Source organism: Fusarium fujikuroi, chromosome FFUJ_chr09 (genome assembly GCF_900079805.1).
Source record: "Fusarium fujikuroi IMI 58289 draft genome, chromosome FFUJ_chr09".
NCBI lineage: Eukaryota > Fungi > Ascomycota > Sordariomycetes > Hypocreales > Nectriaceae > Fusarium > Fusarium fujikuroi.
The window spans coordinates 1,904,240-1,930,632 of NC_036630.1; the positions used below are offsets into that span (position 1 = coordinate 1,904,240).

Below are 26,393 nucleotides of genomic sequence, written 5' to 3' on the forward strand. Positions count from 1 at the left end.
CTGCCACCCTTTGACGTGCCATCATGATTCTTGTGATTGGTATCGTGTAGTTGAAGCTTTCCAACGTCATGTTGCTTTTGGCTATGTAGTCATTTTATATCTTCGAAATATCATTGCCCATATCTCACCTCCTCAACCTGAGAGGAGCTGGCGTAAGATCTGGTGGCGGTGCCGGCGGCTCGCTGATGCTCCGTTGCCTCTCTGTCCTGTCATCCCCGGAGCTATTTTCGCCCTCGCCGCTTTCTTCTTCACTTTCCTCTTGGCTGTTATCGTCGCTACTGTCGTCATCTTCGTCATCCTCCTCCTCATCGAACACTATTTGCCGCATCACGTTCTTGTCAAACAAATCTATAACCATCCTTCTCACCCCTAACCGGTAGTGGTTCCATTCCATTGCGCTCATCACTTCCTTGAAGAACTGTGTACTTTTGAAGGCGCTTGGTTTGTGTGCCCGCAGCTTCTGGAGGTCAGTAAGCGCCTTCTTGTAGAGGACCATATTTCCTAGGTCCACGATGAGCTCCAGGACTCTTCTGTTAACATCCGCCTCGCTCAACATAGCAGGTATTTCTGCTGGCTCAAGAGGTGGTCGAGCGGCGCGAGGTGGTGGTGCCTCCTGGGCTGTCCGTTGACTTGACGGCAGGGTGATCGACGTTACCGTCTTTTGTTTCCACGCTGTCAGTGATAATAACCTTGATAGGTCATTGGGAATGCAGAATCCAAGCGAGGTACCCATTGGTGTTGTGTTGGCATCCCATCCATGCTCAGATAGGATCTCCAGGCCATGCGTAGAGCGAGAAATCAGACCAAGAACGAAGAATGCAGTGCCCCTTAGACTCATCACCTCATGCGTCTCGGCAATTCGAATGATATGCTCTACCACGTCGTTAGATTCCAAGAATGGTGCTCCGAGTTCCATGGACCCAACGTTGCCAACAGCCCAAAGGCAGCCCTTGACCTTCGTAAGTATTTCTGCATCTCCCTTATCCATGCCATGCTCACGAATCGTAGCTGCAAAATCCTCAAAGTGACCTTTATCACTTAGCAGCCTACATCCCTCTTGGGTACGGGTCAACTCCCGATAAAAGTGCGGTGGTACATGGTTATCATGGTAGTCCCCATCCATCTCACTGTCATCAAATAAACTCATGCGAGGATTGTGCTCGTCGGGATCAACGAGGAATGCTCTGGCCAAGCTTGCCTCTATGACCCTGACATATGTATCGTTCCGTCCCAAGAACCAGTCGTCCATTTCGTTACTGATGTAATCCAGTCCATCCAGATAATGGTATCCGATGGATGTTGATAAGAACCGTAAGAGCAGCGGTGCTCCGATTTCTCCTAGATGATCAAGGGCTGGCCGGCATTCAACAATATACTCCAGGTAGGTCTTGCGATTACAGGCTTTCTCCAAGATCTTTACAGCTGTAGCACAAACCTCAATCTCGGGATCGTAAAGCTGTGTTACCAGAAGCTGAATGGCCCATTTCGAGTCACTAACGCCACCCTGTCCGTTGGCTGATGGTACCGGCCGAATGGCGTATTTGCGAAGGGCATTCGTTGCATGAATTCGAATTTCCTTCGTACCGGCGGTTAAAGCTTTGGACAACAAGACTCGAGGATGGCCCTGGACGCTATAATCGAAGCTAGACAGAAGTAACTTGATGAGGTCGGGCCTCTGCTTCAAGTCCACGATGTGGTACATCATATTGAACATCCTCCAACGTTCCAGTAGTTGAAGACCTTTAGGATCGCCACTTAGAACACCAAGCATTGAGAAGTAGCCCGCGCAAAGTGTGTCAGTGACTCGATCTCTTGAGAACATTGGATACTGGGCTGTGAGGCCGCTAGTCTGGAGGAAGTGGTGTTAGTGATCGAGTTGAGGAAACTGTAATAGCATCAAGCCTTACCGGATCGCATTGTGCTAGACACTCAGCTATCTGTCTGAGCAACTTGCTGTCTGCCAAGAATTTGATTCCCTCGGGTGATTGAAGCAGAGAGTGCATCAGGGCACAACCAGCTCGGACATACTTCTGCGTGGCACGAGTGTTTTTGACATTGGCAAACCTGTATTTGAAAGGGCGATAGAAGCTGATGATTCTCTTCATGAACTTGGATGCTTTGATGGCCTCTTCAAGTCTCTTGCCGCTTTGTAGAGGACCGTCAATGATCTTGAGAATAGTCTCCCAGTTCCACTTAGCATAGTTCGAGCTGTTGAGGACATTACTATCAATCAACAGTTGCCGGAAAGTAGCATCGTCAAAAACCAGAGATTGGTGGGATTTGGGGGCCTCGTCAATCGCGGATATGTCATTCGAGTTGTGACCTGATGATAACGCCCCGGACAAGGCACCCGTAGGCGCACTTCTGTATAAAGTACGACTGACACTGCTGATCTGGTAAACGATCCCCGATGCGACCCAGTGATCATTGTTGCCAATGTTAGCAGCCGATGAGAAGAGTTCCGGCAGGAGGTGAAGCTCGGCGCTCCAGGATGGGGGTAGGAGGCGACTGGCAAGTTTCAGCACCTCGCTAATCAGCAGGGTCGTCTTGCGTTGGAGAGTTGGATTCTCGTCCCCTTGAGCAATCTTCAGGAGCACTGGGAGGAGACCTGCTCGAATGAGCACTGCCAGCAACAGAGCTGTATAGTGCTCGACGAAATTTTGCTCACCGCTGTCTTCTTCTGTGAACTGTAAGTGGCTCTTGTCCTTTTGGTTTGACTTCAGATTCGCAACTCGGCCGTACGTTGTCAATCTCCTTCCAGCAAGAAAAGAGGTTGCCCACGCTGGTGGTTTGATCCGTAGAAGTGAGAATATAAGATCAAGAATAGTCTCCCGAACCACATCACTTGGCAATAGCATGCTCGTGATCAAGGATCGAATTGTTCGAAGATCATACATGCAGAGAGTCATGAGCCCTGGCCATGACTTCAAAGCGGTCGCAATGGCTTTGGAGTTCTGTTTCATGATACTTTCGTTTGTCAGGAGGTGGTCGGTAAAGACAGTAAATAGCACCTCCAGGCCATATCCTGGCTGTATGTATTTCCGTTTTCGAGGCGAGTCGAGCAAGTATAAAAATGCAGAGGTCAAACTCTCGGGGGATTTGTAGACGCCTTCTGAAAGGGCCTCGGTCAATGGTCCCAAGCCACCAGATGCCACCAAAAGTGCTGGATCTTGCACTATGATTTCTGCTAATGTCTCGATGCAGATAGGTCTTAAACGGTCCAGATCTCCCTCGGCCGGCTGAGCATTTGCTCGTCGGTCTTCTCCATGCTCTGCAACTGCAACTATCGTGCGCACCACTGCTCGAGAAATCTCTTTCACTCCGCCTTTGACATCAAGAAATGCACGGACGAACTTGAGGGCCTGCTCGCGTTCAACATCCGCTTTGCGGTAGTTGTTGAGTGATCTGATCATGTCAGTAAAAAGAGCGCGGTCATAGTCGAGGCACATACCGTATCACCAGATAATCCGTGTTCAGACTTCGGATCTTCTTAAGTGATGCCACATCTGAAATAGCATATCTGGTCATTCGATAGCCAGCAGCCACGACTTCGCGACTCTCGCTTAGGAGCATTACCTGCATACGGAGCCCAAAGATTGACCAGACCAAGTCGTACTTAAGAGTTGGGTAACGTTTGAAGAGATCGACAAGCTGGTTCCCCCGTGAGACGTAGTACTCCGGCATCATGCCCTCAACCTCTAAGGCCTGGAGCAGTTCCGCAAGCGCAAACGTTGGGCTTTCTGTTGGTTCCTCATTGTCAGATTCTACGACAGATCGTGACACGCTCTGTGGCGAACGCAGTCCAATTGGTCTCCCGGATTCGATAACGTTGCTCTGGGTACGGTTTCGTTTTGGCGTCGCAGGTGGAATCTGTCGTGTATGCTGAGCATCTGAAATCTTTTGGCGCAAATCCTTGATACGCGAATTGCTGGCGTTAAGCTCCGCCTCAACCTTTTGTCGTTGCTCTTTGGTCTGCTTCGCTTTCTTAGAGTTCAGGGCCTCGAGCATATTCTCACTCCCCTCCTTGATCTTCATCTCACGGTTGAGTCTTTCTTTCAGATGTGCCAGAGCTTGCTCAGCTAGCGTGTCTGCGTCGTCCTCTTCCACCTTGTCCATGAAGCTGCTTGGGTATATTGACCCCGCTTCAGTCTTACTTCCAGCCCGACTACGCAACTCTGAACTGAAGCTGCCGGGAGCAACATTAAGACTGCTTCCCCTTGGCGCAAAAGATACGGCCGAAGCCGAGAGATTTCGGGCGTTGGCGCCATTGGGGGGTTGTAGACCCGAATCCCCTCGGTCGAAGCTCGTGCGACCGGATAACTGTTGAGGCAGGTTGTGTTGTGAAGGTTGGCTCGGAGGGGTCATGCCCTTCTGAGCTGCTGCAGAGGAGCTCAGCATATCAGCGGCGAACAGCCCACCGATTGGGACTGGGCCCAAAGGTGGTGGAAGAGCATTCGTCGATCAACGGGCGACTGAGGTGAAGAGTACGGAGGATGCGATCGCGGTCAAGGTTCGTATGCGTTACAGTGACTTCGATTGATAGGCGTGTATTCGTTCGCAGAATGGCGGTATAAAGTGATTGTCTAGATCTAATACTTAGAGCGATCGTGATGTTGTGTCGTATGTATAACTTGGCCCGCGTTTTCGGCGATCGCGCTGTCAGTGAAGCTGTAGTCTATCTGGACAGCGAAACTGAGTCAAGCTGGAGTTTCAAGAGAGCGGAGTTGTCGCCGTTGAAGGTACCTTAGCTTGCGTGGGTTCCAAGGCGACGGTGGGTGAGAAAGGAAGCAAATGATGTAGCCACAATATGGGGTTGAAGGACCAGTTTACCAACAGAAGCAATAACCAGATTGATGCCGTACAGAACCTGACCTTACGTAGATACCTAGGCCAATATCAGAACAAAACGATCGAGGTTCAAGGACCAGTTTGGCAGGGTTTCGAGAGACGAGAGGACAGGTGATTGGAGGATCGAGAACAGAGGTTGCTGGCTTGCGGGCAACCAGGGCCTAAAGTGGAGGCGGACAAGACCCAGCCAGATGGTGATGTATTCCATTTACAGACCTGCCCGGGGCACTCAAGTCAACCTTGTGCTCTGTAACCTGTACTGCAGCCTACAGTTGCGGGCGGCTTCACTACCGTTGGAAAGTTTTGGAATAGCTCCGTCTGGCACAGTAGCGTGCTGTAGATTAGATGCTCTGAGCTTAACGTGTTTTATTCCGGGGTTACGATGGAGTTACGAGAGCATCCCATGAAGCTGAGGAGCTGAACTGCTGCTGAGCAGCCGAGTAGCTGAGTTTGAGAATCAGTGCTAATAGCAATAGAGGATATATTGCAATCAACCTATTTGGCGCAAGGCAGCTGATTGTCGTTATATGCCTTCGTTCTCATAAGCGAGGAGTTTCCACCTCACCAAAGCATTTCAAGCTTGAGAAGTAATGGTTTCGCCATCTGCATTCTTGACCAGATTCACATGCCGGTACACACAAATTGGAAAACCCCATACTCCGAATATATTGGTGCTTCGTGAGGCCATCAACAAAAATGTGAAAGATGGGTATCCTACAGACTGCATGCCGGCGGCTTGCAACACTCCAAAACTCCAAAACTCAGCAGACCGGAAGACATGAGGATTGTCTCGATCACAAACACCAGAATCTGATAGGTACTCTTCCCGCATGATCTTGTACCTCATCTTTTCTGCAACCAGAACTCAAATTGTCTTCGTATCGCAGGAATCATGCGATATTGAGTCGCATTATAAGATAAGATAGACAAGTCGAGATAAGAGCTCCGATGGCCCCAGGCGGGCCCCGACATACGGGATCGAGGGCATCGGCGTCCTCCGGGGCCCGGCACCGACCCCCATCGCCCCATGGAAAAGCTTCAATTCGCTAACAATTGCAACATCGGATACTGAATTGTTCGGCCGTAGGCGCTTGATTTCTGATCGCCAACGTCCGTCTCCGTCCGTTGAGCCGCTTAGAGTAGCGTTGTTTGGTTGCTTTGTCTCTAATCACCTTAGCCGGAGCCGTCATTATCGCTGGGAAGGGGGGCTGACATCCCAACCATTCTGCATACTTGCTAATCTATATTTAAAAGCCTATTCCTCCCCTTTCCTCCTCTCAAATCATACCGTGCTTCATCTTGACTCTTGAAAACATTACCGTCGCTCATCTCTTGTCGCAATACACTGAACCTGAAGCCTCCTTATCTGGTCTTATCAGTTATCAATACACGTCTTCAGACTTATCACACAACAAGCATCTCACAATGCCTTACGTATCTGCTGCTCGCTATGGCAAGGACAATGTCCGTGTCTGCAAGGTTGATCGCGATGCCTCTACTGGCATCCAGACCGTCACTGAGATGACCGTCTGCTGTCTTCTCGAGGGAGAGATTGAGACCTCCTACACCAAGGCCGATAATAGTGTTGTCGTTGCCACCGACTCTATCAAGAACACCATCTACATCACCGCCAAGCAGAACCCTGTCAACCCTCCCGAGTTGTACGCCTCTATCCTCGGTAGCCACTTCATCGAGAAGTACAGCCACATCCATGTTGCCAATATCAACGTCAAGACTGTTCGCTGGCAGCGTCTGGAGGTTGACGGCAAGCCTCACCCCCACAGCTTTTTCAAGGATGGCGAGGAGACCCGAAATGTGGAGGTTCGCGTGAGCCGACAGGAGGGCATCCAGATCAAGAGCTCTCTTGTTGGCTTGACTGTACTCAAGAGCACCGGTTCTGCTTTCCACGGCTTTGTTCGCGATGAGTACACAACTCTTCCCGAGACTTGGGATCGCATCTTCTCAACCGATGTTGATGCTACGTGGAAGTGGAAGAAGTTTGACTCACTAAACGCTGTCAAGGCCTTTGCTCCCAAATTCGACAGTGCTCGAGAGGCGGCACGCAACACCACTCTCAAGATCTTCGCCGAGGACGACAGTGCGAGTGTGCAAGCCACTATGTACAAGATGTCTACCCAGATCCTCGGGCTTGTGCCTGAGATTGCGACAGTCACCTACGCACTGCCTAACAAGCATTACTTCGAGATTGGTAAGCCTAGACACGCTTCCCCAAGTACACTATTGATACTGACCTCTTGTCTAGACCTGAGCTGGCACAAGGGACTTAAGAACACAGGCAAGGATGCTGAGGTTTACGCACCCCAATCTGGACCCAATGGTCTTATCAAGTGCGAGGTATCCCGTGACAACTTGCAATCAAAGCTATGAGGGGCGTTGAGAGTGGTTGTATTCTGCGGCGATAGATGTCAAGATGGAACGTTATAATGAACCCAGGATAAAGATTGATACCAAGCGATGGACTTAGATTCTAGCACTAGATATGATTTGAGTAATTACCTTAATTTTGCTACCTTTCTGCTTTTTCTGATTGTAACGTGTTGCGACCTATACTGTGGTATCACTTCACTGATGCCTTTTTACGATTGGTATCCATGTGTGAGCTGTCGGGGCATAATCAAGGTAAATATCACTGGCAGAGCGTAAATCAGACCCAGCGTTTTTGCACAGCAGATGAAATGTACATCGGGCACATCATATCATGAAAAACGTTGATAATTGCTTGGTGCTAGTTCGTAATATGCCAAGATATTGGTACAAATAGTACAAGGACTCTCACAGCCCATCCGCATACTGCGTAGTTTCTACCGCACAGCTCCCTCGCCCCATATTCACTACCGTACTTCTTATAATCGTTTCTTATCGCCATTTCGGACTCTTTCAGTGGCCTTCTCCCAACCCTCAGCTCCCACTGGTATACCAGCAAAACGTATCAAGTTATCCTTGTACGGATGAGCGTCGCCCTCAAACGCCTTAAGTCTTGCCAATCGCTTGTCTCGTAGTCGGTTCTTGGGCAACATGCCACGCACAGCCTTGCGCAGAACCTCACTGCCTCCGTGCGCCTCCATGAGTGCGTCCATTGTGACGGTCTTAAGGCTACCAGGTCGTGTCGTGTGTCGGTAGTAAGGCTTTTGCCACTTCTTGCGGCCGGTTGTGTGAAGAGCGGCGCAGTTGGTCACGACAACGTAGTCACCGCAGTCGGTTGAGGGGTCGAAAATCGGCTTGTGCTTGCCCATGAGAAGAACAGCGATGCGAGATGCGAGACGGCCGAGTGAAGGTGGTGTAACTCCGGGCTGAGTAGAGAGTGTGGCATGAGGGGCGGAGGCAGATACACCGTGCCATACTCGAGAGTAGGCCAGTTTTGTCTATTTGATATTGGTTAGACAAGAGAAAGACTTGAAAATGTTCATCTTATCAGCTCACCAGGCCGACGACTTGCGACATGTTGGGGGCTTTGAGAGATCAATCTCTCACAAGGTACCTCCAATTGGTTTGATCAGCCGCAAAACTGGAATAGGAGGGGTCAAATCGTCGTGTATCTTGGTTTTGCTGTATCACGAGATCTACCAACACCGAATCGCTCAACCAGAAAGTTTGGATCCAGATGCCAAGGATTAATTGCTGACTCAGGGAGAAGAACAGTCACGTGCCAATAGCTTAAATCCCGAAGCCACTGCCTGACCCGCTTCCGGGGTGCGGAAGTGTGCGACAACGGCCGGACCCCGATGTTATCACTCGATTGTGGATTTCAAAGCAGCGAACAAAACCCGCCCACGTCGTGCTACAACCTTGTTTTCTAAGCAAATGCCTCTCAAGTTTACACCTGCAAGAGTATTTACAACTGCTTCTCTCTTTACAATAGCTGGTTATTCAGCATATCAATATCGAATCTCACGTATCAGCTCTAACACCACGCCCCCCACTTGTTAGTTCTCCAACTTCTATGCGATTCTCTTACACTGGAAGTATGAAACTAACCGATCAACGCAGCATCTAACAAGATGACGGCCGATAACTCGTTTGAGGTGCGCACAAAATTCTGAGCTATGAGTCATGGCTGAGAAAAGGGGACGAGGAGAGTTGTTGAGATCTTTTCCCAGTATTCATGAACTAATGAAACGTCTCGAAAACAGACCCTCTTTGCTGTTCCGCTGTCATGTGACGGTTGTGTCAAGGCGGTTTCAGACTCTCTGTACAAGCTCGGCGGTATCAGTAATGTGGAAGGCAACTTGAAGGACCAGTTGATTTCTGTCAAGGGCACCGGTAAGGCGAGCTAACTCACCGAGCCGTGTACAAGCTAACGGTGCCGAACTTCCAGCTCCCCCATCAGCTATCGTAGAAGCTATCCAAGCCACCGGAAGAGATGCCATATTGCGTGGAACGGGGGCCTCAAACAGTATGTGCAGAGCAGTTGCTCACCCTCCTGTGATACAATCACACTGCCATTGGAATGCCGGCTCCTCAAATCTTGGCTCTACAACTTGGTACGATGGATCACTAACCTCGAAATCTGACAGGTGCCGCTGTGAGTATTCTCGAAACATTTGAAGATCCTGTGGACGGTTTCTACGAAGAGCCCAGCAGAGATGTAAGGGGGCTAGCAAGAATGGTACAAGTTAGTTCAGGACGGACATTGGTTGACTTGACTATCCGCGGCGTTTCGCCCGGAACTTACAAAGCTTCAATTCGCGCATACGGTGACTTGAAGAACGGTGCAACCTCAACGGGTCCTGTCTGGACAGGAGAAGACAAGAAGCCTCGGGGTGACCTTGGTACTATTGAGGTCGGTGAGGACGGACGGGGCGCTGCCTTCATAGACCATGGTTTCCAAATCTGGGAGGTTATTGGGCACGCCATGGTCCTGACAAGGCAGGAAGAGAAGGACGAACCACTGAAGAACGATAAGGACACCGTCGTCGGCATTATCGCACGAAGCGCTGGCATGTGGGATAACGATAAGACGGTGTGCTCATGCACAGGCAAGACGCTTTGGGAGGAACGAAAGGACGAGGTCCAGAAGGGAATGCTATGATAACGAGGCATATACCAAATCCAAGTCGGCAAACAAGCCTTAACATTATCGCTGAACAGTGACAAGAAGAGTATTATTTCTGATTTATGGCATGATGCACACCCTTCGTTGGAGGCTTGTCGTCCCTTCGACTGTTTCTCCGCAAATTTGAACCAGAGCCCATGCAAACCGAGTTGGGTCGAAGGGTGACAAGTGGAAGATCTGTAACGCATCGACGATGCTGCGGCGAGATGTGGTGCGATATCTGACCTGGGGACAAGATCGAACATGGGTCTTTTCCATGATCATGGTTCGATATCATTCCAAAGAGGCAATATCTCTCGTATTTAGCTGTGCCTCACGGAAAAACTGATTCTCGTAATCGTTCTCTTTGAAGAAATTCGGAACTATATCCTGCGGTTACATATCCTCGTGATAAAAGCTGGTAAACGGCTGATGGAAGTTTGAGACTAAGGCATAGACGGCAAGTAGAATCTGAGATCCAGGGCTTCAATGCATTGGCAGTAAGACCTTGCTGGGATGAAGATGAAACCCCGGAGATCAGCCACATAATTATGCGAGACAATGGTGTAAGTGACAGCTGTAACATGTTCCATTGGCATCTCCTCCTTGACGTCAGTCACGATAGGCTAGCGCTGCCAAGGTGAGCTTCGGAGTAGATCGACTGTTTCGATGACTACAAAGAGAAAAGAATATTCAGGTGAGTGAAGGATGAGACGAAAGGACAGGGACGATACCTGCTCGTGTGTATGAGAGAGACGGGAGGAAATACAAGGCTGAGGGTTAGCTCAAACCTTCGCATCAGGATAGTAGATAAACTCAAGATCTGATGTACGATGAGAAACAGGGCGAAATGAAGGAACTAGAAACTGTTCAAAGTTGAATCTGGAACTTAGATACAATACTAACTAACCTTGATGGGTACATGATCGACTATTGCCGTTGAATCCGCTCGTACTGTGAGACAGACAGATACACAGGTCAGTGGTATACGATTATTCAACTTGAACCATTTTCATGATAACAAGGTATGTTGGAGTAATGCTGGCTCTCTTATCAAGATTGACCAATGGCTCTGGCTCGCTTGTTAAGCGATGTCAACAGATATTTAACTTTATTAGCTTTTTATATCAAGTAGATATCTCAATATACGTGAAAGTGTCTAATGTATACTATCGATTTTAAGCTCACCAAATAGTGTCCGGTGTGAGATTGTCTCAGATATCTCGTGCCTGAACTTCATGACGTCTAGAAACTTTCTGCTACGTCCCCGGGTCTCGGGCTGTAACCAACTGGCACCCCTGGCTTGGCTCCATGGGGCTCCGGATCACCATATGCCGAAAGGTTCAATGCAACATGCACTGCCGCAGTCGTCGTAAGGCCTCCCACATAAAGGGAGTACATCTATATAGTTGTTGGCCCGGTAAGGAGGTCAGACGGGGTCAGAACGTCAGGAGAAAAACTCCCAACACAATCAGGCTTGAGAGACTGGATGAAGAGCCCGGACTGGTGGTACGCTATGGATACTCGGTACTATATCGTACACAGCCAGATGCGTGTTGAGTGGGCGCATTAGCGTCGAGGGCTGGCGGCAATAGAAGCAAGGGATAGGCTGGGGATTCTCCAAGATGAAGATGTGGTAAAAAATCATGAGAGCAAGCATCATCATCTGTCGTTTTGTTCAAGTCATGAAAGTTGTTCCTGTACTCCGTAGGTTGGTGCCGGTTTCTTCCTAAACTCCGTTTGCCAAGATCGCTTGAGAGTCTCTCCCTGGTGGCCGCCCGGGTTGGATCTCGGCTCTTTGCTAACGAGAGTACAGTACAACGACTCTCGTTTTCACTCACCGTAGATCCCCACTGGTCCTCGCATCTTGGCAGCTTGGGCTGGACAGGAAGGCCAGTACCACTTGCAACGCTCATTTCGATCTCGTGCCTTCGGGACCGAAGCCTGAATAGAACAAAAACGTTACGATCGAGTCTAGTAACAGTAAGTTATGTTAGTCTGCTGTATGTTCCATTCCTTTTGGCCTATGCTGCAGGGTCCATCACTCTAAACTGCCCACATCAGGGCGCTTAAACCCAGATTAGGATTGATCGAGAGGATGGAACGCACGTCATTCGACACCAGCAGCTTGGACGCATAAACCCATCCCATCCCATCAGCCACGGCGGTCGACCAGGGTATGACTTGTTGGCGTTGTCCGCTATGTAAGTTCGACTGAAGATTTCCCATCATGGGAGAGAGGGGAGAATTGGAGTAGGCGCCGAGGGGTGGGTCCTTCAGGCAAGACCCTGGTGCAGTGGCCAATGAGAAGATGCGCCTGAGAGTGACCAGCACCTGTGACAGTCGCTGCAGCAGGTGCATAAAGTGACCCCTTTGTCTAAGCAAACCCTGGCAGAACCCCAAATCTTTCATCACAGTTCGCATAGAACCTTTCGATTACTTTGAGGCCATCTGACGACGCTGCTGAATGCAGTGGTTCGATCTAACATGAGAGCTAGTTTCATGAGTGTAGGATACACCAATTTAGCTCTCATCTATGTGAGGAAAAGAAAGACATCACATCTAGGTAGTTCATCACATCACAAGTGACGGTTATGCATTCAGTCTTAGTCTACACCGTCAAACAGCCAACTTTTCTTTTTCGAATTCCCCGATATGCATCCATTAGTTATGCCAGTGGAGAAGAGCAACAAGATGAGGATTTTAGGTTGCCAGCTCAAACCCGGCCCGGTAAGAGTGTTGGTAAACCTCTTACATGTGGCTAGCGGTCGATCAGACGTTGCCCATACACCGAGAGGAGTAATGCATTTCAGATCTCAGATGCAGTCGGAAACATTGCTGTAGCAGAGTGCAAGAGGAAAAGAAAAACGTGCGAACCCTTGTTGCACATCCCCCTGGCCCGCTGCTGAACAGACCTCGGGGGGGATAAAACCTCTTGATGTTGAATTCAGGGTGCCAGAATAAACTGGTCTAAAGCTCTACTAAGATATACTATACACTTACCTGAGTCTTTTTATCGCTTAGGATAAAGGCTCTAAGTTTTCTTGCCTCCCCTTGGCAGAGACTACAGAGTGTGGTTGTAGAGAGTCAGGTCCCGTGCAGGCCGTGTGACAACCATCATCGACCAATTCCCATCGTCTCTAGGCGCTGGGTCTAGTTGCACCAGCCACTCATCGGTTGTTGTGCCGTATGTCATCTCAAGCACTGCTGCAATCGATCACTTCCATCACCACGCCATTGACTCTTGGCTCGCAATAATCTCTTGTTCGATCTAGAAATAGGCCATGGAATTGGCAGTTTTGTTCCTCACAAAAGTTTTGATTCCATGCCATGTGTTTGCATTGCAGCTGAGCCGGAGGGAAACATCCCACTTACATGAACGATTTCTTGGCCTACCTATTCTCTCAAGCTGGATATAATAATGACTACTCGGCCTCTCGATTTGTCGTTCACCGATCAGTATCTCGATCGTCTTCTCTTTGTTGTATCGTGATAACTGTTGCATACAATACCCGTCCGTACAATAGCTTGTTGTTCTATACGCGTTTAGGTCTCGAGTCAATTCCAACACTCAACTCTGAGCCTTTCAACCACTTCTCAACCAACCTCAGCAACCAACAACGCTTGAGGCTATAAAAAGAATACTCCAAGAGCAGACAGAATCGGCATACGATCCAACCTAATCTCCCATCGATTATCTATATCACCAAACAAACCAATCCCCTCATCGTCTAGTCACCAAGCACATCTTGACTTTCCTCTTTCTCTCTCGAGGTAGCGCCACTGGCTTGGTCGCCAAGACATCGAGACTTGCAGTGCGCCAATTGCTTGCTTCAGGCTCCTTTCGCACTCCAGCACCGGACTATCCCTGCAAAGCCAACCCCCTGTCCCCTAGCTTCAGTGAGGTGTCCGCCAGGCCCGTACTTGGCATACCCCTGTACCCCCGTACCGTGCCTAGCGTACCTGCCCCCCCGCCGCCATTCGACCCGACCGCACCGCACCTTCCTTACCTCTGGTCACAGGTGCTGCCCGCCGAATAATAAGTTGGGACAGCCCTCATACATTAAGCGCCCATTCTGAGCCCCTCAACTCTCCCTTGACTCTTGAATTTCTGCTATTTACCACCAATATCCCCCTATACTGTTTTCTATTCCCGATCATACCGCTCTTACATATCTATCTACCTATCCTTCTAAATTCGAATCTGCCGTGGTACTTTGCCCTGCAACGACAATCATGTCGTTGAAACAGGTACACTCTACTGCCATGTCTTTCAAATCAGTCCACTAACCCAATTCCCCTCTACAGGAAATCGAGACTTGGGTGGCAGCCCTGGGTCGCTACGATAACAATGAATTCGAAGAGGCTCTCAACGAGTTTGGAAAAATTGGTGACACTAGCAAGATCCTCTTCAACATGGGCGTGATCCATGCCACACTCGGCGAGCACGAGAAAGCTGTATGCAAACATCTGCAGACTATACAATTTAACAATACTAATTGCTTGCCTACCAGGTTGAGAGCTACCAACGAGCCATTCGACTTGACCAATACCTCGCCGTGGCCTACTTTCAGCAAGGCGTCTCAAATTTCCTTCTCGGCGACTTCGAAGAAGCCCTTGCCAACTTCAACGACACACTTCTTTACCTCCGTGGCAATGCCATGATCGATTACGCTCAGCTCGGTCTTCTATTCAAACTCTACTCCTGCGAGGTGCTTTTCAACCGAGGTCTTTGCTACATCTACTTGCAGCAGATGGAGGCTGGTATGCAGGATTTCTCGTATGCTGTGAAGGAGAAGGTGGTCGAAGATCACAATGTCATTGATGACGCTATCAGAGAACAGGCCGAGGTTTGTAATCTCATAACATTTACCCTGACTGCTCATCTAACTTGATTAGGGTTATACTGTCTTCTCAATTCCTGTCGGAGTTGTCTACAGACCCAACGAAGCCAAAGTTCGAAACCTCAAGACAAAAGATTATCTTGGCAAGGCCAGACTTGTGGCAGCTTCAGATCGTGCCAATGCCTTTACTGGATTTGCAGGTTCTGAAATCAAGAACGTAAGCGGTTCTCAAAATTCTTATGCTGAAATTTCCCTGACTAATAGCATTTAGGCTGGTAAGCTAGAGGTCAAGGATGACCGGCCTGCCGACAACATTTCCTTCGCCGCTACAAATCTCGTCAAACCTGGTCTTTCGTCTCGGAGACAACAATCAGAGCCTCCGAACAACCGAAATGTATTTCCGCCAACACCCCCACCCGAGAACGAGCGCCCATCTCGTGCTGCTTCTGTTCGCGGTGGGAAGCCTCAGTTGGCTAAACTCAACATACAGCAGGCCGAGCCAAACCGCCGGTATGAGAAGGCAACTTCTCCACCAGATAGCCGTTCTCGGCCCATGCCCGCTAGATCAGCATCTGCTGCTAGTTCTAGAATGATGCAGAGGGAGCCTCAACCTCTCCAGCTAAGACCCCGGCAGATCCCAGAGGAGACAGGGTCACCGGAGGATGTCTATGCTATGTACCAGGGAGGCGATCCTTACCGAAACTCAAGAGGGTCTACCGGCAGTCGACGCCAGAGACAACCACAGTATTCTGAAGAGGAAGACGGATCCGATTATGAGGGCACCATCAACGAGAACGACTTCGAGATGATCGGTCAACGCCGAGGCCCAGGCTCTGTTTCAGGTCAACGTGGTAGCCGACGACCAGAGATCACAAAGATCCGTGTCAAGGTCCATGCCGATGAAGTCAAACTCATCATGATCGCTCCTGATATCAAATACGAAACGCTAGCCGACAAGGTTCGCGATAAGTTTAATATTAGGCGACGATTTAAGATTAAGGTTAAGGACGAAGACATGCCCAATGGGGACATGATTACAGTGGGCGACCAGGATGACCTGGAGATGGTGATTGATAGTGTCAAGGAGGAAGCAAAGAAACAACGAGCAGAAACTGGCAAGATGGAGGTATGTGGACTTTCCCCTCCTTATGGTGCTGAACCCATCACTAACATGATCGCAGATTTGGATCTTTCAACTTTAGACATATACCCTGACAGCGCGCATTTGCATTTTGGATATTTACGAACTTCTATCTATCACGAAGCAGTGGCTTGTGAGTTGACCAAGAAATCTCCAGAAAAGACCCTTTTCTGTTCTTGGATTTTTACCATTATCTTAATCTTGTACTTTTCAAACCATGTCAAAATAGTCAGCATATTAAGGGTTTTAAGTTAGATGGCAGGCAGGCAGGTAGCCGGAGTCAGGGGTATTTGATTTCTACCTATCTAATCACTCATACGGAGGGAATCAGAGAAAAGAACAGGGCGAGGCCCAAGGGTTCGCATTTAACCTCAATCATGACGTTATGACAACACCAAATTTGATAGTCCATCGTGAACATCGTTGGTCGTGAATACGGGTTGGTAGTAATTACCCCAGCCATGCTAGTCATTGAATTTGCGCATAATTTTACAGCTACTCATACAGCACATGTCTAATTTTTTCCAAAGCCCTGCCCTCAATAGGTATTCAATACCGTAGGCGACCAACCAACTGGGCAACTTTCCATATCTCTACCGAATGCTTTCGACTTCTGAAGCCAACAGACCTCTGTTTTCTATCCAGTACTGACGGAGAGTTGGCCACTAGATTCTAGTTCACGGAGCAAAGAAGCCACGAGATTGGCACGGTATCGCCACTCATCTTGACCCAACACATCAAACAGAATGCGGGACGACTTGCCAACGGCCTGTGAATCACCGATTGCAATTAGGCGAAGAATAGCATGTAGGTCGGGAGCCTGGTCTGAAGGGATGCTCTCAAATAAGCGGTCAACGGCCGTTTCCCAGTTTTCATTTCCTTGCACGGTCTTGTTGACCATTTCAAGCAAGTCGAGGCGCGGAGTCTCGCTGACGATGGCCGCTCGGTAAATATCAGTAGGAGGGCGCCAAAAGAAGTACGGTAGCAAACGGGCCAAGTTAGCCACAGAGGAATATCGTACTGTTTCTTGAAAGATGATCTTGGAAGTATATGACTGAGAAGATTCAGACGAAAGCATGGCTGGAACAGGAGATAACGGGGCGGGCCAGTCGAGAGCGGTGCCTGTGAGTTGGATGGGCTTGTAGTCATCAGAAATGGACTGGGAGGAGGCGGTTATGGCATGAACTTCGTTGACAAGGGGAGTCACTAGGTAATCTCTTATGAGCTCCTGTTCGCGAGATGTGTGGTAGGTAGAAGGTGTTTTCGTAAGGAGATTTCGATACTCGTGCTGGAAGAAGTCGAGCTTAGTTGGATTGAGTTTGATACCGCCTCGGGTGAACTTGTAAGTCAACTGATCCATAATTAGCACACTTGTCATGCAGTCCTGGCAGCCTACAGCAGCTTTCAGAAACAGCTTACATTCTCGGCGACATCACTGAGAGTTCTCGGTGTCTTCGCATCTCTCTTCGTAGATGCACCTAGGTTGGCAAGCCACGCCTGCAAAGCCATAGGAAAGACGTTCTGGTCCATATAAGTAGACAGGTCAACGCTACTATCGCGCTTGCTAAGCTTAGATCCGTTGTTACTAACGAGGAGGCCCAGGTGAGCAAAGGTCGGGGACTCCCAGCCGAAAGCTTCATAGAGGGCCAGATGCTTGGGTGTCGAGATGAGCCATTCCTATGCAGATGTAAGTGAATGTCGCAAAATCCCAAACCATGAGGGTACTTACTTCACCACGGATGACATGTGTAATTTTCATCAAATGGTCATCAACTACATTGGCAAGATGGTACGTAGGATACCCATCCCTTTTCATGAGAACAAAGTCTTCCTCGGGCTCCTTCTTCTGGAAAGGCCCGTAGATAGCATCCTTGAACTTTGGCGTACCGAAGCGGGTAGAGTCAAGCCGAACGATATGAGCTTCACCCCTGGCGGCTCGCTCATCGGACTCAGAGCGCGGCAGAGTACGACATGTGCCAGGGTAGGCTGTAGACTTGCCAGCTTCGTGAAGAGCTCGTTTCTGGGCTTCGAGGACTGTCTGATCACAAAAGCAACGATAGGCAGAACCATTTTCGAGCAAGGTTTGCGTGTGTTCTTTATATGTCTCTAGACGTTCCGACTAGTTATTGTATCAGCATAAGGTGAGGGTGACAAAGTCAAGAGGAGCTTACTTGTCGATAGGGGCCATATGGACCTCCTTTGTCAGGACCTTCACTCCATTCAAGCCCAGCCCATTCGAGATCTTTGAAGATTCTTTCTTCAGCATCAGGCACCAACCGATTCTTTTATAATCAGCATGAGTTTGCAAACCAAAGCCTTAGAAATTGGAAGACTTACTTGATCAGTATCTTCAATTCTAATAATGAAATCACCGCCTGCTGTGGCTTTGGCCACCAAATTGTTGAATAAGGCGGTCCTCAAAGAGCCGAGGTGCAGATATCCAGTAGGTGACGGCGCAAAACGTGTACGGATTGGCTTGTTGGCTGATTGTCCAAGGATATATCGCTGATTTGCTTCTCCCTCTTTGACCTTGGTATCCTTGTTCCCAACATTCTGATCACGCTTTTTTAGAGCCGCAAGTCTTGATGGCTTTTTAACGGATCGATCATGTCTTCCCCTTTGTTCATTGAGTTCTTCTGAAGGACTATGAGAAGCCTTCTTCGCTATATCAGAATTTTGATCATGTTGACGACCAACAGAGCTTGTGAAATTGCGACGAGCAAGGAGAGGTATTGGATGATATAGAACGAGGTATTGCATAAAGTTTCTTGAAAGCCTCGTTGGGTGGCTTAACAAGGGCCTCATGTTGAAAAGTGCTTCTCATGACAAGCTAACCAACAAGTGTGAGTGAGTAAACCAGTCTCATGAGATTATGAAATTGTGGCGGTGCATGGCGAAACAGAGCATTGCGCCACACTATGGCGGCTTGTGTCGTCTCATGGAAATCGTCGCCTGCGATAAGAGTCAAAATTTCTTATCAGTAGACATGAGACCCTGAAGTTTGAATGGCGTCGTTAACTTAGACGATGGAGGGGCAGATATCAAGAGACAGAGAAAACTGTTTGCTTGATGTATCGAGGATGCCATGAATTCAAAACTGGATATGATATAGACTACAGAGGCCATTTTACTTGTATCAAGCAAATAGAACAGGATTTGCTATCGGAATTGGGATGCTAGGCGTCAACGAACATGACGCAGTCAAAGTCAAGAGCAAATATTGAGACGACTTGTATGATAAGAACGGGTTCTGCATTTAATTTTCTTGTTATGCATTTAAGAGTCATGACATCAGAAAACGTCAAGTCGAGAGGGTATTGTCAGGACTCCCTTGACTAAGGTTACTTCTACTGTTTGACTGTTTGACTGACTGACTGACTGACTTGACTTGACTTATCTTTTCTCTTTTCTTCTTTCCCTTACGTACCCCGCGCTCCAAATCCGCGCCAAAAGATTTTCTACGGGCCCCTGCTCTTGCACTCAGCCAACAGAGTTGATCGACGGAGCGGACCAATTCTTCATCCTGCATTACATTACAGTACAGTACAGCATAAGTACTGTAGCCTATTTTGCTGTGCCAACCTTGCTTCATCTCCGATTTCCAAGATGGATGAGAACCCTTTCAACGCGGGCGCTCCTGGCGCCGAGGAGGTCGATCTCTATGGTACGTACAAAAACACAAGTTTATTATTCCGGCCACTCGTTATCGCCAAATTTGTGGTGGTTGATAAGCAAAGCCTGCCTGGCTAACTCGACTGCTAGAACTTCTCGAGATCGACAGAACTGCCACACCAGATCAGATCAAGAAGGCTTACCGCAAGGTATGTGATCGCGGTTACACGGATCGTGCAGCGCTTTCTTACAAATTCGAATTAGGCCGCCCTGAGGTACCACCCAGACAAGGTCGCCGAAGAGCATCGAGAAGAATCCGAAGCCAAGTTCAAGGAAGTCACGCAAGCCTACGAAATTCTCAGCGATGAGCAGAAGCGCGAGCTCTACGATGTTCACGGAATGGCCGCCTTCGACAAGTCCCGAGGCGGTCCTGGCGGTCCTGAGGTCGACCTCAACGATATCCTCTCCCAGATGTTTGGCTTTGGCATGGGCCCTGGAGGCCCTGGAGGTCCTGGAGGTCCCGGCGGCGCTCGCCGACCCAGACGTGGTCCTGATGAGGAGCAAGAGTACAAGGTGACGCTTGAGGAGCTTTACCGTGGCAAGACTGTCAAGTTTGCTGCCAACAAGCAGGTACTTTGCGGCCAGTGCAAGGGCTCTGGCGGCAAAGAGAAGGCCAAGTCTTCTTCCTGCGAGCGCTGCAAGGGTAATGGTATTGTTGAGGCCTTCCGCCAGATAGGGCCTGGTATGATGCGCCGTGAGACTGTTATTTGCGATCACTGCCAGGGTGCTGGTCAGGTCTTCAAAGAGAAGGACCGATGCAAGAAGTGCAAAGGCAAGCGAACAACACAGGAGAAGAAGGTTCTCGAGATTTACATCCCCAGAGGCTCCATGCAGGGCGAGCGTATTGTCCTGGAGGGTGAAGCCGACCAGTACCCCGACCAAACGCCTGGCGATATCGTCTTCACACTTGTGGAAGAACCCCATGATGTCTTTACTCGTATCGGACATGATCTGTCTGCTGAACTGACTGTATCACTTGGAGAGGCTCTATCAGGTTTCTCACGAACAGTATTCAAGCACCTCGATGGACGTGGCATTCACATCGAACGACCTCAAGGCAAGATCCTGCGACCAGGTGACTGCCTCAAGGTTCCCGGCGAGGGCATGCCTATGAAGCGTGGCGAGACGAAGGGTGACCTCTACCTGATTGTCAAGGTGGAGTTTCCTGAGGATGGTTGGCTGAAGAGCGAATCGGAGTATCACACATTGCAAAAGATGCTGCCTCCTCCCCCTGCTAACATTGAAGCCGAGGAAGTTGATGAGGTCGAGTATGAGGACGATGCTGACATCGAGAAGGTAAGCATATTTGGTCGTGACTGGACTTGAAGCCAGCAGCTAACTTGGTAATAGATGGGTGAGAACTCGGGCGATGGCCGATTCGGTGGTGACTGGGAGGATGACGAGGATGATATGGGTGACGGCCAAGCTCAGTGCCAGACCCAGTAATCGGTGATATTTCCGCATTGACGAAGATGGAATATTCTTAGAGACGTGAAGTTTCTGCTCTGGATTAATGAAGTGATGAATACCTCACGATCAGGGGCATTTTCGCTGCCATGGCGATGGCGATGGCGATGCGGGAGCTAGGGTAACAGGTTTATCAGTATCAGGGCCAAATTCAGAGGCCTCCAGGATGATATCAAAAGGAGAGACGACTGAAGACTTGTTCGTTTTGGAAAGGAAAATCCAAAATGGTATCATATCATGACAGACCATACACACCAAACCACACCACTCTTGGGTTCAAAGAAGGAACAGGTCTCGGTCTCGAAGGCCGGGAGATTCCGTTGCAGGAGATACATGATAGATAGACTCGTGCATAAACATATTGTAGAGGCTTGAACCATGAGGTTCTGTAATCAATTGCTGGGATGTTGTGCAAGTGAGCGAGAACAAAGGGGAGCGAGTTGAAGTGTGAGGTGGGAAATTGCATCGTAGAGGTACTTCACAGTGGACCCACCACCTCTTTGGGCTGCTTTAGTCGAATCAACTTACACCAAACAACTCCAAAGTTGATCACTTCCTTTACGTTGACAAGTAGATGAGCGCCAATTTGCAGAGGGGCTGATTCTGATGACACTCTTTGACCCTTGTGGGCATGCTCTGTCTGCAACTAAAGCATCCGATATGCTACTACACGCTCAATCAACAGCCAACTGATGGGTAAGAGCAACGAGTTCTCCCCTATCTTCCACTGCCCAACTGCTTGACGTGTCTCTAGAGAAGTATCTTACGTAGAGTCTTCGGACTTGAATACGGTTTATATATATATATATATAGGTACTTAAAACCATGCATATCAAGGGATCTGTCTCACAATCGCATCTTTCTAGACCCACCCCCGCCATTTGACGTAATCCCAAACCTCCAACACCAACACCAACACCAACCTTACCTTACCTTACTCCTCCGACAAATCTCATCCCCAACTTCCACAATGTCACGCAAAGGCGTTGGCCTTGCGGCCTTTGACCGCTCACGCCTCACATCAGCACAGTTCGCATCTCATGGCTCCTCCCTGCGCGCCAACAACGCCCAAGCTCTCGAAACACAGCTCGCCGTGTTTCGCTCCCTCCTCCAGCAGTTCGCAAACACACACGCTCGCGATATCCGCTCCGATCCCGCTTTTCGCGCCCAATTTGCTCGCATGTGCGCTGCCATCGGTGTAGATCCACTAGCGAGCAGCAATAGCAACGGTAGCTCGGATGGAAGCTCCATTTGGGCCCAGTTACTCGGAAAGACGGTCAACGATTTCTACTTTGAGCTCGCTGTAAGGATTGTCGAGGTTTGCGGCGCCACACGCGCGGAGAATGGAGGTCTTATCGGTCTGGCGGAGCTGAGAGAGCGGGTCGCCGCAGGACGTATGGATGGCGCTGATCCCATTGCCGATGATGATGTCCGGCGCGCTGTACAGACGCTTGCTCCGCTAGGCGGCGCGTATGCTGTGGTGCGTGTAGGTCGAAAGGAATATGTGCGGAGCGTACCCCGTGAACTCAACGATGATCAGGTCTCGGTCGTTGAGGCGGCGCAAGTCCTGGGTTATGTGAGTGTCAGCATGCTGAGGGATAACCTGGGCTGGGATAAGGCACGCGCCCGAACTGTGATAGACGATCTCGTTGCCGGCGGCATGCTATGGGTTGACAAGCAGACAAAGGGCGAGTGGGAGTATTGGAGTCCTGGGTTTATGGCTGAGGCTGCTACTCCGGATCAGGGCGACTGAAGCACCCCGAGGAATCGACTTCTCCCTTTTGGGGAGTATCTCGAAACGCAGCAGGCTATACGACTATGGTGGCAAGGTAGAAGTCCCGACCGCGGATCTCATAAGACAAAGCGAGAGTGCTTGAAACTCATGAGGCGCCTGCCTTGTTTTGGTCCCCCATGTAGCCAGGCTGCCAGACTTATACATCGAGCCTCCATCACTTACCTCGCATGCCATGGCGAGTTGACCAGTCAAGGGACACTTCGCATCCGCATATAGTCCCGGCACGAAAGTGAGAAGCTACCATCAAGAATTATCAGCCATGATGTCATACGGGAGTTGTGAAGAACTCTTCAGAAATGATAGGCCCCAAGGCCTTTCGCCCAAAAACTTAAGACACATGTCACTCACGCATCAGAGTTATTATTCACATATCCTCAAATTAGGCTCTAACAGGCCAACCAGGTAACTCTACTATAGAAGGTGTATAGAAAAGATAAAATACTAGTTCATTTCATTAACCAGCAACTCGCACATACAAACATACACATCTTAACACTTCCCCTCCACATTGCCCTTATCCTTAACCAGAAATTCTCTTGTAGATACATGTTCAACAGCCTGAGTTCAGGACGGGCACCAGTCCAACTCACCCCCTCATCTCGGGTATATACTTGTCAAGCGACACGACCCATCCGAGCATGGGTTTCAACATCATCCACCCATCGCCAAGAAGTCAATGTTGATCGACTCCTTCGTCACTAGGTTTCCCTCCTCTTAAGATGCTGTAGCCGTTCCTAATGCCATCTCCTACCTGTCCCCATTGGCGTGGCTGAGCTCGGATCGGCGCTTGAGATGGAGTCGCTTAGTAGGGAGGGTTGGGGCCACCCATGCCAGGAGGAGGGTAGTCGTCGGGGCGGCCTGGTCGCATATCACCAGCGTTGGATCGACGGTCGTCACCGAAGTGCTTCTTACGGAGAGCTGCGAGACGCTTCTTCTTGGTGATGGTGTTGATGTAGGTGCCGATGATGAAGGACACGATGTTGAAGAAGGGGACCCAGAGCTGGTCAGGGAGGAACTTCTGAGCAAAAGCCAGGCAGATAGGCGAGGTGATCCACGAGACCCGCATCACCTTCCAGAAGCCGACTTTGACGGTGGCACGAACCTGATGGTAGGTGCGAGCGCCGGCGATGAGAGCCATAGCAACGAGGTAGACGCTGTTCTGGATAGGAGCGATCTAGGGGTTGTGTGTTAGCGACTGATTATACAAAACTGGGTCCTTCAAATCTCGCTCAAGTTACGTTCCCAAGTTTTCTCCGAACATGAGCGTACTTCAATCGTCTCACTTGCAACTTGATCGTACAGGTTTGTTCTGTCAAACCATCGATCTCTGCCTCCACATGCGCACGAGTTGGAAAATCAAGGAATGTTGCTTATAACTTACAATGAGGTTGCTGACAAGAATCTGCAGAATCTTGGCGCGCAGGCTGGTACGGCCCTTGAAAGCCTTCTGGAGCGCCCAGATGAGGAAATGACCTAGAGGAGCGCTGATGAGAGCACCATATGCGGCCATCTTGGGAACACGAGCAGTGAAGTAGTTGCCATGCTTGTTGCGGTCCTTGGCGAGCCATGAAGCGACTAGCTCCTGTGTACCAGCAAGAGTACCAGCGGTAAGCATCTTGGTGCGTAGAGGATTGTCCTCAAGCTCTTTGATGTAAGCCTATCAGGTCGTCAGTCATGGTCAATGTTGTTACCCTCTAGGATCTTGCAGAGCCATAGCACCATAGCTTGGGAGAGTAGCTTATGCGCATTGTAGCTTCCGGCATCCTGAGCAGGTAGGATCGGGTCTCCAACATACCGCCAGATAACCCTTGGTACCAGCGTTCTTCATACCACCAGTCAAAGCTGTACCGATGACAGCAGAGACGGGGTGGTGGCCCTTTGTGCCGGGAATCTTGCCAGCCTCAGCCTGGTCAAGCATGTCGCCCATCTTTTCAGTGGCATCGTGGACCTTTTCCGACACCTTGGTGACGGTTTCACTCTTGAAGTCAACCATGCTTGCTATTATTCGGCTATATGGCGGTGATGGTGAAGGGTATGATTAAGTAAAAATCGCGTTCCAGTTGGAGGTCGAGATAAGAATGTTATTTTGATCCGACTCGGGGTAAATTGCTCCAGATTGAATGATGCCCTTGATCTATGCTCACGGCGCGCTATGTCCTTCGTCGTCGTCGTGATCGTCCTCGTCGGATGTTATCGTCAAAGTCAACACGGCCGCGACGGCGTCATCAACGGGTCGAGTCAAGGGTCAGACGCGCAAGAGAGACTTTGATGAAAGCGTCAGTGAGGATGTCCAAGATAAACAGGTGGGGTCTAACGATCGCGGATCGTTATTGACATGGGGATGAGGGAATGTGCGCGCTCAACTCAACAACAGTAGCTGGACATGACAATGGATGACAGGAGAGAGGACTTGACAAGATGATGAGAGAATATTGAAAGGCAAGGATTGAGGTGGGTCAGAGCCAATTGAGGTCCTCGTGAGGTATCTAGCCAATGGCTTTGTTTACTCAAGCAACAAGACCAAGACCAAGACCAAGACCAGAGAGGTTGATGGAAGGGCTGCAAGTCGATGATGACGGGTGATGGATGCTGTTGTTGTTGACGTGGAGATCTAGGCTATCCCGGTCCAGGGTAATCGGAACAGAGAGGAAAGAAAATAAACTTACAAGCGCCGGTGCCGAAGGATGATGATGGTGGTGATGATGATAAGTTGAAGATGGTGAGATGGGGGAGACAGACGTGGAAGTGAGTGGAGCGTAGCGGTTGGGTTGGTGTTGGTGTTGGTGTTGATTTGTTTGTCTCAGGCCTTGGGTGCTAAGGATGGATGGAGGTGACCGATCTGTGGGGGGGGGGGGGGGGGCTTGGGGGGAGGGAGACTGGGAGCTGGGTAGTGGGAGGAGTGCGTGCGTGCGTGCTGAACCGGGCTGGAGTGGACTTTGACTGGGAGATGAGGTTGATGGGCGAGAGAGAGAAGTCAAGTCAAGCTCAGCTCACTCCAGACGCTTGAGCTGCAGCAAGACAGGGGCAACGTCCAAAGACGGTGGCTGGGAGATGTAGAGTTCATGTACCGTTGCGGCATGGGGCAAAGCTAAAAAATACTCAATCGATACATTCAATCTGCCCAGTCCACAATGCCTCGGCCCGCTGTAAATAATAACAATCGGGCCAACCAAAGCTCTCAAAACAAAACAGTGTTTACCCCTGGTAAAATGGGTGCCTCCATTCGGCAGCTTCAGCTACCGCGGCTCCAGCTCCCAAATTGGCGAGCTTGCGTGCTGACATCCACTCAGAATCCACCAGCTTCCTCTTATGTACAGCAACCCACTCGATGGAGCTCCCCAGGCATGGATTGATGAATTGAATGGACATTCAGCCACAACCTAAGTATCCGCCCGTATTCTTTTCTTCCTCTCCCACTGCCACTCTTCGGCTGTTCGCCAGACCTCGGTCTCCTTCAATGTTCTCTGTTCACAAAACATGAGTGAACAGCGTCATGTACTATCAGCACCCCTATTCTCACTCGCTTGTTCTGCACGACACCACATGAAACTACCGACCTGGCCTAACCTCCTT

At 49.7% G+C, this 26,393-nt stretch overlaps 9 protein-coding genes; 5 read left to right on the forward strand and 4 right to left on the reverse strand.

The window, feature by feature from the left end:
- Window positions 1-124: 124 nt before the first annotated feature.
- Window positions 125-4,398, reverse strand: FFUJ_09572 (related to sexual differentiation and meiosis protein ste20; the record flags this gene model as incomplete). XM_023568510.1 has 3 exons in its annotated part: window positions 125-1,849; window positions 1,908-3,405; window positions 3,452-4,398. 3 exons carry the CDS (start codon window positions 4,396-4,398, stop codon window positions 125-127), a joined length of 4,170 nt encoding a protein of 1,389 aa, XP_023435699.1.
- A 1,875-nt stretch (window positions 4,399-6,273) lies between these two features.
- FFUJ_09571 (probable urate oxidase (uricase)) lies at window positions 6,274-7,236 on the forward strand (the record flags this gene model as incomplete). XM_023568511.1 has 2 exons in its annotated part: window positions 6,274-7,057; window positions 7,112-7,236. The coding sequence occupies 2 exons, from the start codon at window positions 6,274-6,276 to the stop codon at window positions 7,234-7,236; spliced, it is 909 nt and encodes a 302-aa protein (XP_023435700.1).
- A 476-nt stretch (window positions 7,237-7,712) lies between these two features.
- On the reverse strand, window positions 7,713-8,310 carry FFUJ_09570 (probable ribosomal protein L23, mitochondrial; the record flags this gene model as incomplete). XM_023568512.1 has 2 exons in its annotated part: window positions 7,713-8,231; window positions 8,290-8,310. The coding sequence occupies 2 exons, from the start codon at window positions 8,308-8,310 to the stop codon at window positions 7,713-7,715; spliced, it is 540 nt and encodes a 179-aa protein (XP_023435701.1).
- Window positions 8,311-8,867: 557 nt separating this feature from the next.
- FFUJ_09569 (probable LYS7-copper chaperone for superoxide dismutase Sod1p) lies at window positions 8,868-9,898 on the forward strand (the record flags this gene model as incomplete). XM_023568513.1 has 4 exons in its annotated part: window positions 8,868-8,891; window positions 9,000-9,129; window positions 9,185-9,262; window positions 9,384-9,898. 4 exons carry the CDS (start codon window positions 8,868-8,870, stop codon window positions 9,896-9,898), a joined length of 747 nt encoding a protein of 248 aa, XP_023435702.1.
- Window positions 9,899-14,137: 4,239 nt separating this feature from the next.
- Window positions 14,138-15,947, forward strand: FFUJ_09568 (related to NADPH oxidase cytosolic protein p67phox; the record flags this gene model as incomplete). XM_023568514.1 has 6 exons in its annotated part: window positions 14,138-14,152; window positions 14,210-14,359; window positions 14,416-14,751; window positions 14,801-14,962; window positions 15,017-15,871; window positions 15,927-15,947. The coding sequence occupies 6 exons, from the start codon at window positions 14,138-14,140 to the stop codon at window positions 15,945-15,947; spliced, it is 1,539 nt and encodes a 512-aa protein (XP_023436200.1).
- A 576-nt stretch (window positions 15,948-16,523) lies between these two features.
- Window positions 16,524-18,691, reverse strand: FFUJ_09567 (uncharacterized protein; the record flags this gene model as incomplete). XM_023568515.1 has 5 exons in its annotated part: window positions 16,524-17,237; window positions 17,306-17,563; window positions 17,616-18,005; window positions 18,058-18,168; window positions 18,224-18,691. 5 exons carry the CDS (start codon window positions 18,689-18,691, stop codon window positions 16,524-16,526), a joined length of 1,941 nt encoding a protein of 646 aa, XP_023435703.1.
- An 801-nt stretch (window positions 18,692-19,492) lies between these two features.
- On the forward strand, window positions 19,493-21,004 carry FFUJ_09566 (DnaJ subfamily A member 2-like protein; the record flags this gene model as incomplete). XM_023568516.1 has 4 exons in its annotated part: window positions 19,493-19,550; window positions 19,649-19,707; window positions 19,763-20,854; window positions 20,909-21,004. 4 exons carry the CDS (start codon window positions 19,493-19,495, stop codon window positions 21,002-21,004), a joined length of 1,305 nt encoding a protein of 434 aa, XP_023435704.1.
- Window positions 21,005-21,995: 991 nt separating this feature from the next.
- Window positions 21,996-22,778, forward strand: FFUJ_09565 (related to SNF8 protein, involved in glucose derepression; the record flags this gene model as incomplete). The annotated part of the gene is made up of 1 exon (XM_023568517.1): window positions 21,996-22,778. The coding sequence occupies one exon, from the start codon at window positions 21,996-21,998 to the stop codon at window positions 22,776-22,778; it is 783 nt and encodes a 260-aa protein (XP_023435705.1).
- An 844-nt stretch (window positions 22,779-23,622) lies between these two features.
- Window positions 23,623-24,813, reverse strand: FFUJ_09564 (related to membrane protein, peroxisomal; the record flags this gene model as incomplete). XM_023568519.1 has 3 exons in its annotated part: window positions 23,623-23,994; window positions 24,202-24,477; window positions 24,616-24,813. The coding sequence occupies 3 exons, from the start codon at window positions 24,811-24,813 to the stop codon at window positions 23,623-23,625; spliced, it is 846 nt and encodes a 281-aa protein (XP_023435706.1).
- Window positions 24,814-26,393: the final 1,580 nt, after the last annotated feature.